The sequence below is a fragment of the Lactuca saligna genome, chromosome 4 (assembly GCF_052625555.1).
Source record: "Lactuca saligna cultivar CGN05327 chromosome 4, ASM5262555v1, whole genome shotgun sequence".
Classification (NCBI taxonomy): Eukaryota; Viridiplantae; Streptophyta; class Magnoliopsida; order Asterales; family Asteraceae; genus Lactuca; species Lactuca saligna.
Window position 1 is genome coordinate 4,405,281 of NC_136420.1, and position 11,204 is coordinate 4,416,484.

General features: G+C 34.6%; 1 protein-coding gene across 1 annotated transcript; it reads left to right on the forward strand.

Annotated features, from left to right (window-relative positions):
* Nucleotides 1-1,889: 1,889 nt before the first annotated feature.
* Nucleotides 1,890-10,401, forward strand: LOC145041087 (uncharacterized). Its single transcript, XM_078989012.1, has 4 exons — nt 1,890-2,085; nt 2,958-3,027; nt 6,402-7,205; nt 10,204-10,401. Coding segments are annotated over exons 2-4 (816 nt in total). The 5' UTR covers nt 1,890-2,085; nt 2,958-3,016; the 3' UTR covers nt 10,205-10,401.
* Nucleotides 10,402-11,204: the final 803 nt, after the last annotated feature.

Consider the following 11,204-nt stretch of genomic DNA (forward strand, 5'->3'; position numbering starts at 1 on the left):
TTCACACCGTGGACTTAATGTTCACGTCGTGGACTTGAGGCAGCTAGGGTTTCTGCCACGTGTCATGCCCTCAAACAGCTACATCTTCGCAAGGTCATAACTTTTGCATACAAGCTCCATTTTTTATGTTCTTTATATCCACACGTAGGTGGAGACGTACTCTAAAAATTTAGTTTAGGTCACTAAGGACAAAAAGTACTTTATCGTAAACTCACTTTTTACGATTTTTGATGTTGTGCCGGTTTTATTGCGAAATTTCGACTGGTCATAACTTCTTCATTATAACTTAAATTTCAGCGTTCCTTATATGTACGGAAATCTTGTGACATATACTACAACCTAGTTAAGATTATTTATTCTAAATAATTCTTTATAAAGAGTCATTTTTTGACACTTACCGTCTCTAAATTGAGTAGCCCGAATCTTCGGGCGTTACAGGAGCTTGGCCTAGAAAGTCGTAGTTTGGCATCGAAATTTGTAGGTATGCGAGGTCAACCACGTGGGAGGCGTTGTTGTGTGAGGTCGAGGATGTGGGGAGGCGGTTAATGATGGAGTTGGTGGTCGTTGTTGGAGTTGGTTGGAGGTAGGAGGAGACCGAAGGGATGATCTACCAAAGGTGGGTGGGAGTTTGATGAAGGAATGCTTATGAGGGAAAAAAGGGAAGCACGTCTCTTAATTTTATTTGATACATGCTCACATCTTAAAGTTTAAGAGGCTTTTAAAACATTAAAATGTTTTTATTCATATGCTACCAACACCCTCAATTTGAAAAATTAAGGGGTTGTCTCTTAATTTTCCAAATAAGAGACTACCAAATAGCTCCGTAAATTTGTTTAAAATAGTTGCAATTTTATACATCAATTTAGTGTACGAATTATCATTTCATAATTAGTTTCAATACCATATAATATTTAATGACATAAATTTGTCAAAAATTTAAGTACATAATTTAAAGACATTTGAAGAAAAAGACTAACATAAAAAGTATTTTTGACATCTTTTACTAGAAGACAAAAAATTCCTTAAGATTTTAGAAGACATTTTATAAGTTATAACCCTAATGTTGCCACCACATCACTGCCTCTGTTGCCTCAAACTTTGTTATTGTTATCTCTACCTTTGTCACAAGTGCTGCCACCACCTCCTTTGTCACTACCATAACTCCGCCTCTGCTACATTCACCACCACTTCCACATCTTCCTCTGCCACCTTCACCTCCACCATACCTATTTTCGCCTCTGTCTCCACCACCACCACCACCACTTTGTTGCCATCTCCACCTTCGCCTCTACTACTTTCGCCACCACCACCACCAACATCTCCGCCACTACCTCCGACACCTCATCCTCCAGCATCACCACCTTCGCCACTACCAACACCAACACCACCGTCACCTCACCACTACCACCATCGGTCACTACTACCAACACAAACACCACCGATCTTTTTTATAAAGACTTTAAGAAATATTTTTTTTATGAAAACTAAAGACATGAAAGAGAGTTTAGATTGCGTATTTAATGCCAAAAATTGCTTATTGATTTATGATGATAGGAAAATGAGTTTTTTAATAATATTTCGATTTATTTTTGTGGTAACAAAAGTCAATAAATTGATTAATTGTTTTTAAAAAATATTTGGTTTATCCTATACATGCAAAATAACCAATATTTAAGATAATTTGAGGTTAGAAAGGTAATTTCAATTTTAAAAAGTTAAAAATCATTAAAAAAAAGCGAACTATTATTACTTTTTACTTTTTTTTTTTTATACCTTCACAGAAAAAAAAAACATTTTTTATTTGCATATACTTACAAACATTTTTTTTAAACTTGTTTGACTTTTAAAAAATACCAATAAATCAAATAAGCTATTTCAATAACCAAATCCAAACACCCTAAAAAAAAAAACCCTAGATGCCACCGTATGTGAGGAAGAGCCCCCAAATGACAGTAGCTGGTTAATTGCATCATTCGACCCCAATCAATATCATCCCTTCGATACCGGTTGCCGCCGCTCTTTATCCTTTTTATTAATCGTGCGAACGCTTTGCCTCTTCCGTCTTCTCATAAGAACCACTCTCTGGTAGTCATCTCGGCGACACCTATTCTTACTTCTCTTCTACATCAATTGCAAATTTATTTTTCCCAACTTCACACGCCTATTTTTTTTTTCTTAATAAGTATATATATCTTTTTACACTGTTTCGATGTTCAGTCGTCGTATTATTTTTGAAACTCAAATTAATTTGTGAGGGTTGTTAAAAAGCGATCGGTTTTCATCAAGTTCTTCCCTTTATTCAAGTCTGTAATTTCTTGTTTGTTTTCTCTGCTTCTTGTCCTTTTTGTTAAGCGTTATTAGTGTAATCTAGAAAAGGTTATTAGTGTAATCTAGAAAAGGATGACATTTTTTGACCAATGATAATTTATTTTTATTAATTTTGGAATTGAAACCCACCACCCCTATAGGGGAAATCGATATTGCTAAGCCTCAATTATTGTTCTTGTGTTATTCTTTATTTTAGTTAGTTTATGATTATGTTCTTGGACCAGGTTTATGCAATGTTCAAAATCTTCAATTCAGTTGAGTAACATATGCATACTTGTTAGTTTGTGGATTTAATTCAGATGGCCTTTTGTTCTTGATTGTGAATACCATTCTAAAAGATTTCAAGGAAACTGTTACGAGACAAACTATGGTTTCTGATTTCAAAAGGAAGATGAAAGTGATTACTCAAATTAAAATGCATACAATAGAAGTTTTGGTTTCTGATTTCAAATAGTGTCTTGTTGGAATTGAGGTTAAAAAACAAAAAGTTACACAGAAGCAAGTGAAGCTTTTGCACCATGTTATGTAAATATCTGAAGATTGTAAAGTCAGCTCATCTATTTTAATTTATGTTTTTCTACCTGTATCAATTATTATTATTATTATCTAAAGCATCATCTTTTTGATAGGAAAACCGGATTAGTTGAGAGAACTCCTAGCAATCTAAGAAAAAGCCAAACGACCACATATGATGCCAAGGTATGTGACTAAATTTTACTTTGTTTGTTCCTTAATATAAATGCAACCCCTTTGTCATAGATAGTGATTATAACTAAATGTAATTATAATCTCTTTCCTTTTAGGATTTAGGACATAGTGTGAAAATGATCAATCGTTGTTGTATTGTCTCAAAAGTTGGTATGTCGATAATGAATGTTGTTAAGAAGAAACACATAAGAAAATAGTGTCCCATGATGCGACCTCATTGCCTTAGATAGTGATCTGCACCAATTGTAATTAAAATCTTTTTCCTCTTTGGATTTAGGACATGGTAAAAAAAAATTCCCCTAATTAAGGCAATATATTTTTAAAATATAACCGGTTATAGCATCATACTTTCAATATTTAACCTATTCAAACATTGCATTCTTTTTATTTTTCTATTAAGTCACTGTACTTTGAAATCTCAACTTTTTTTATTTCGGTTACAAATTACTCCATCCGTCTCAAAATTATTGTCACAGACAAAAAACATGCAAATTAAAGAAACATTAATTACCACTAACTTTATACAATAAAATGACAAAAATACACAAATTAAAGAAACATTAATTACCACTAACTTTATTCAATAAAATGATAGTTTGTCCTTACTTTGCATTTAATGTTCTATTAAATGTTTAGTTGGTTAAATAATAATGAGGGATTATTTTGGTAAAAATGTTATTTATTTTTAAAAGTGAACTATTATTTTGGGACAAACCAAAAAGGAAAGATGGACTATAATTTTGGGACGGAGGGAGTATAACATTATATTTTCAAGTTTGTTCTTATTAAGACAATGAACTTTTAACTTTCTTTCCTATTAAGACATTGCACTTTGATAATTTAATCAATTATAAAATTATAGTTTGAATTTTTTTTAAGTCTTAACTCTTTTTTATTTATTTATTTATTATTTTTTTTATAAATATTTTGGTTACCAACTATAACATTATACTTTCAACAATTTTTATTAAGATATTGTAATTTAATTAAGACATTGACTTTGAAAATTTAACCAATTATAACATTATACTTTCAAGATCTAACCTATTAAAACATTGTACTTTGTAAATACTTTTCTTTATTTTTTATTTTGGTACAACTTGTACCATTTTTTATTTAGGACATTTAAATATAATCATTTTTTTTAATTTCCTTTATTTACAACTTATATCATAATTTTTTCATTTTATTACAATGAAATCATCGAGACAATGTTCTTGTTTTTTTTTCTATTAAAACATTGTACTTTGAAAATCTTACCAATTTTGGCATTATACTATTAAGACGTTGGGTTATAAAATTTTTAAACTTTTTATTTTCTAATTTGGGTTACCAATTATAACATTATAGTTTCAACCTTTTATCTCTATTCCCTTGTATTTTGAAAATCTAACCAAATTTAGCCCTTGTATAAAATCCTCCACTCCCATTGTTCCAGAAAACAAAGGAATATCAGCCTTTACACGATAATCATTATTAATCTGTCGATTTCTTTGGTCAATCCTATCTTCTATAGGATCTTCTTCATTAGAACTTGAATTTTCAAAAACAAAACAATTGTTTTTGGCTCTTGGATCCCCATTCCATTCTCTTCCTCTGTTTCTTGGTTGATCTGTGGTGTTAATATGAGTTGTTAATGCTCTTACCTGATCAGTCAAGCAGTTAGGGCCGTTGTAATAGCCTCCGTAAAACCCTGAAGATCTGCTTTGGTTAATTGGTGGCCTTCCATGGCTGATCAAGCTTCAAAACGAGACAGGTCTGATACCACCTGATGCAGTAGGAAAAACCTAGAATGAAAATAAGTTAACAAGCGATTGTTATAATAATAATAAAGGAAATAACAATAATAAAAAATCCACCAGAATAAAAAAATCATGACCCTGAAAAAAAAACAAATCTATTGTTATCTTCCAACTAAATTAGGTTCTCTGTATATAGAGAGGAACAATAATAATAAAGGAAATAACAATAATAATAAAAAAGGAAAGGAAATAACAATAAAAAGAAAAAAAAAACTATTAAGTCTCTCCTATATCATATACTATGTGGACAATATGTATCTTTGTATGATATGATGTAAGTATTGTTAGAGTAAAGTTGTATGAGTAGACTAAATGTAGTATACTGTATGTTTGTTAGCTTTTGTATATGATTTATTCATATGTCAGTATGTTGAGTTGATGACAAACAACGAGGGGCTGTTTGCCCTACACACTCATGTTAAAGATGAAAAATCTAAGAGGTTGTAAGTCCTGATGCACGTAGATGAGTGAAATGATGAGATGTCGTAAGCCCTTGTATATAGGTATGGGTGAATGATGAGAGTTCGTAACCCTTATATGTATGTATTGGTGAAACGACGAGAGGTCGTGATCCATTGATTGTATGCATTGTATGTGTATTGTTTTATTGGGTATTTTGGGGAACTCACTAAACTTTGTGCTTACACTTGTGGATTTAGATGTTTTCTCAAGTATTTCCTCTTGGGGAAAAGCTCCAACTTAATTGTACCACACAATCATCGTTGTTGAGTATATTTGAGATTCCACATGATTATGTTTTGATACTTTGGTTTTTGGATACATTGATTTATGGTTTACAAATGATGGTTTTATGATTTGAAATTGAATGAAATGGATGTCTTTATATTCTTTTAAAAATGAAAAATTTTGGTTGAAATTTAGGATGGTATAAGTTGGTATTAGACCCTTGGTTTGAGCGATTTGGATTAATGCTTGTATGTGTCTAAACTCAAACCGAGGATTTGAGAAATTTTTACAAAACTTTTAAATAAAAACTTTTGGCACAAAGGTGAAAGATGCGATGCGTACAGTCAGATGGAGCTCGAAAACGAAAGTGATTCCCAAAATATGCTCATATTGTTATATTGTTGATATGTGATCTGTTAGCAATGCATGCTTGTTGGTAGGCTCAGGATATTTTAGGAATTACATGTTAGGATAACCTGATCATTGTGATGCCTTTTGTTTGATGTTTGACTGTTATGTGCTATTTGAAGTGTTATGTGTTATCGCTTATTCGACTGTCTATCTAGTTATTGATTACATACAACTATGCATTCATGAGGCGGCAACGATTCTAAAAGAAACTTCTTCGTTGCTAGGTTAGTGGGGGAATCCTAGAGAGTCTAGGAAATTGTTATTGTGTATTGGTATAGGTACATACGTGTGTGATAGGACATCTTGTGTTGATGGTTAAAGGTGACTTAGAACTTTGGGGCAACTCTTGGACAAGTACGAATAGGTGTGGAAGGCAGTATATAATGTTTTTGTGGAACATGTACTTGGTCATATGTGGGTAACATTATGAATGCGTTCTGACCTTTTTCTTTTGGTTTTCTTCAGTATGGGGCAGTATAGGCATGGCATATCAGGTCCGGGTGACTCGAACCTACGAGGATTGATTGCGTCGGAGATATCACGAGCCTTGTCCGATGCAATTTCAGTCCCAGTGGCAAGACTTACGGAGGAGTTGTTAGAGATCTTCAACGAGAGGCATCCAAATGTTGGATGGGCAAGACAATTGGGAATTAGGGATGTCACTTACCGTGACATGTCTGTGGGTCAACCTTCCATGTTCAAGGGAAGGAAGGAACGAATTCTTAGCATGCGATGGATAGAGGAAATGGAGAGTGCCTTTTGTTCAGGCTTTTGCCCTGAGAGGGCAAGGGTCCGGTTCGCTATGTACCTGTTACGCCATGCGGCGATCGGTTGCTGGAGCACGATCATCCAATCTATTACTGTGGCTGAGCTGGAGGGTATGTCATGGGAGGAGTTTTTGATCCGTTTTCAGGAGAAGAGCTCGTCCCCAATCGAGTCTGACCTAGGCCAAGGGAACCATGATCATTGTGATAAATGCAAGAAGAGGCACGAGGGTACATGTCATGGAACAATGTGTTTCAAATGTGGACGAGAAGGTCATTTCAGTCGAGATTGCAAGGAAAAGAAGAGGTGTCATCATTGCGACCAACCTGGCCACCTTAAAGCCGAGTGTCCCATATTAGCGGGGGTGTCGACACTAACACCGACACCTGAGATATTGAGTTTTATGGATGGGCGCCAAAGTTGGGTGGAGACCTCTGGGGCCATGACGAGGGATTATCCAGGCTATTGGTATGGTGATGCTTTTCCCACCGGACGTTATTACTAGTAAGTATTCCTTTTATTATCAAGCTATTGTTTTAGCATGTGTTTATTGTTCATATATGAATCGAAATGCCTCTAGTCACTTTTGTGCCTACCTTGATTTTATTTGCCGATGTATCTATTATATGTAAGTTCGCGATGATTTTTCTGATGGATTGTCGGGAATGCCATGGAGGGCAGGTGAAGTTTAGGATCGAGCTGTAAGTCTCTGATATGTTCCTGCTCGCCATAGTACCATAATGTCTCGTACTGAGGGCATGTGTTATCCATGCAGCTTCAGAGGATGTAAGGACAAGAAGTTCGTTGGACAAATTGTTCACTTTGAGGAGTTTTGGTTTGTTGGAAAAAAGGGATGGTTTGATAGGATGCAAACTATTATAGGGAGCTTTATAAGCTCGTGAAGAAGAAATGTTACCGTTACCAAGGTTTGAGGTGTTGTTCGACCAGTTTTAGTTTTAGGGTGCATTGTGGTTTTCCAAGATCAATCTCGTCGGTATCATCATGCGAAGGCTTGGCAATTATATTTATCATTGACATCGACTTTCCTAGAGAAGAGAAAAGAAGTAGGATGTTCGTAAAGTTAGCTAAGACGGGAAGATTTTCGGACGAAATTCCCAAGAAGAATGTTAGATATTCCATAAAGTATCAGGATTGATGTGTGTGCGGTCTACTCTTGAGGATGGTAGTGGGTCTCAGGGTTTGTTGACGATCCCCATGCATGTTCTTGTCTAGTTAGGGCTTTGGGGATATGAGACACAATCTAAACACCTGCTTTTTTTATCCCAAGCTTCATTGAGGTTCGTTTCACGTCCTATGATGAATGGTCTTTTGTTTGGTAGTTGTGCGATTATGGGTTGATGTAATTATGGTTGCCCCATAACATTTGTATGTTGATGTAAGACTATGGTTGCCCCATAACATTCATGTGTTGATGTCTGGTTAAACTTTAACATTTGTCGATCTACAAATCTTATGCCTCGGGTTTGTAGGCTCAAGATGCTATGAGATGTATGTTGGGAATTAGGGACAGTAGTTCGGGTCGTAGGATTTAGGAACATTACTTATACAAGTGTCTAGGGCGTACGGAGACTGGCGTGAGGTCTATTAGTGAAGTGTATGTGGCAAGTGGTGATTTGATATTTGTTAGTAGGGTGACGTACGACTATAGTGGAACCATAGAGGATATGAGTTTATGGCAAGTAATATTATTAATGATTGATATAATCATATTGTATGTCGATAACGATTGTAAGTGGATGAATGAGCGTAGTTGATATGTAATCTCGAGAAGAAGGAATCAACAAATCTGGGAAGCACTAATGGCGTGCTAGTGGGAAGCTCAGTTAGGTTCTTAACATTGGGATAGATGATTACGAAGAGGTTAGCAGTTTGTATGACGATAGTAATTTCAGGAAGCCATTTAGGGTAAGTTCCATGAAATCCGATTGTTGGAAGGGAGGTTGTCAAGACCACTTGTTGGTTGATGACGAGTCATTAGCAACTTTGTAACCTCCGAAACAAAATCAAAAAACCGAAGGTAGTGTATATCGACCATATCTAAGGTTGTTAGCGATGTTGGATTTTGAAGACGAAATCTAGTTTAAGTAGGGGAGAGTTGTAACACTATAAATCTTGAGATGGGAAGTTAATCTTTACTAATGTCAAGAATATGGAATTTGCCCCTACGCGACACGTATAGCTTCCCCACACGACGCGTAGTTGGGTAAAAGTTGGTCGCAAATCTTATGTCGGACGTAAGGCAAGGCTATGCCAAGGCTAGCTGATGCAACGCAAAATACTAACCATAACGTCTTGAGTCCTATTTAAGAGCCTTAACTCTCTTTGCAACCTTCCTTATTAAAGCCCCCGTCCCTTTGTTACATTTTGAGCGAACCCTAATCCTATTGTGAGAGTTTGGAGCTTTGGAGTGTGTATTTGTGAAGTTTTAGAAAGAGTGAAGTCATTGTGAAACAAGGAGAAGCCTTTCCAATGGAGATCTAGACCTTGTGCTTCATTTCTCACCTATCGAAGGTATAAAGTTCATACCTTTATGATTCTACTCTTATGGATCTAGCTTTCTAGCATGTTTGGTGTATCTTGGTCCCATAATCTTGGTATTGTAGAGTTTGAAGTCCTCCGGAACTTATGTGCTGTCATTCAGACGTTTTTGATCATTTAGAACAAGAAAAATGAGAATGAATGCACTCTCATTAAGCTACATATGGATTTTGGTCCCCTTTGGTCACATTTTGAATTAGGGTGGAAGATCGGAGAAATTTAAGCCTTGGAAATGGATTCATTTAGAAGAATGAGATTTGGGAATTTGAACCCTTAGCTTAATGAATTAAGTACTTAATGAAGATTTGAATCTGGCCGCCCTACGCCGTGCTTAGCACTAACTACGTTGAGTGTAGCGTAGGAGTCACTTGACTGTTTTAGCATTTAGTGTATGTGGCGTGTAGGTCCGTTGATTGTTAACTTTTTCAACAATTTGACTTTTGATCAAACTTTGGAGGTTTTGAGTCATAGACTTAGGTTTGACCCCTATGGCATTAGGTGGTTCGTGTTGCTGACTGTTTAAGATCACAATCGAGAATTTCATTATACTATGTAGACAATTTGTATCCTTGTGATAGGCATATATGATGCTAAGTATTGTTAGAGTAGAGTTGTATGAGTAAACTAAGTGTAGTATACTGTATGTTTGTTAGCTTGTCTTTATGATTTGTTCGTATGTTAGTATGTTGAGTTGATAGCAAATGACGAGTCGTGTGCCAACAAAACTCGTGTTGAAGACCAAACGACAAGAGGTCGTAAGTGCATATACACACATATACGTCGTAGATGGGTGAAACGATGAGAGGGCGTAAGCCCTTGTATGTACGTATTGGTGAAACACTAACAAGTTGTGATCCATTGATTGTATGCATTGTATGTGTATTGTTTTTGGGAACTTATCAAGTTATGTGCTTATAATTATGGATTTAAATGTTTTTTTCAGGTATTTCTTTGATCAGGGAAAAACTCAAGTTTAACTATACCGCACACGAATTGTTGGCTATATTTGATATTCCGCATGATTATGTTTTATACTTTGGGTTTTGGATACATTGATTTATGGTTTACAATGGTTTTATGATTTGAAATTGAATGAAGTGGATGTCTTTATACTCTTAAAAATGAAAAATTTTGGTTGAAATTTAGGAAGGTACAACTCATGTGGTGAAACATTTACCAAATTATTATGAGACGGAAAACAATTGGTTTAACATTAATGTCCATCACCTCCATGCGAGGAAGATGTTTTTGTTTGACTTTGGGCAAACTAGTTAGTAACATCATTCAAGAGTCTTAATTATGATGGATTTGAAAGAATGTTTGCTTTAAAGGGTAAGATGAACCTAAGTATGAGAATAACTGAATTGGTGAAGGACAAAAATGATAATCGAAGGATGAAAGTCTTTTTTTTTTTTTTTTTTTTTTTTTTTTTTTTTTTTTTTTTTTGTTTGTGGTTTGATTTATCATCACATGTGATATGATAAGTATTTCTTTTGATTTTCTTCAATTTTTAGAAAATTTAGCCAAAATGAATAATTATGCTTCGACAACAACATTTTTTGCCTTTGTCGTGGGCTTGTACATCGAGTAATCCAGAAAATGAAAAGAAAAATATTACATGCAAACCTTTGGAACTGTTACGAAAACAAAATTCTATATCCGTTATAATTTTTTGTTTTTATATTCTTTTTAAAGTATCTCAGTTTATAATATTTGTTGTTTTTCATTGCATACATTTTCTTTGTTCGTGTGTCAAAGTTAACATTATTTATTTAATATAAATTTTCAATTAGAGAACATCATAGCCCCTTTATTATCCTTTCTTATTTGTCATTGGTGTTAAGTTAATCTTAAAAAATAAGACGATTATTTGTTATAAAATGTATAGGATAATTTAAGCTATTATTGTATTTGTGTTTACAAAACCATCGTTTCCAAAACTTG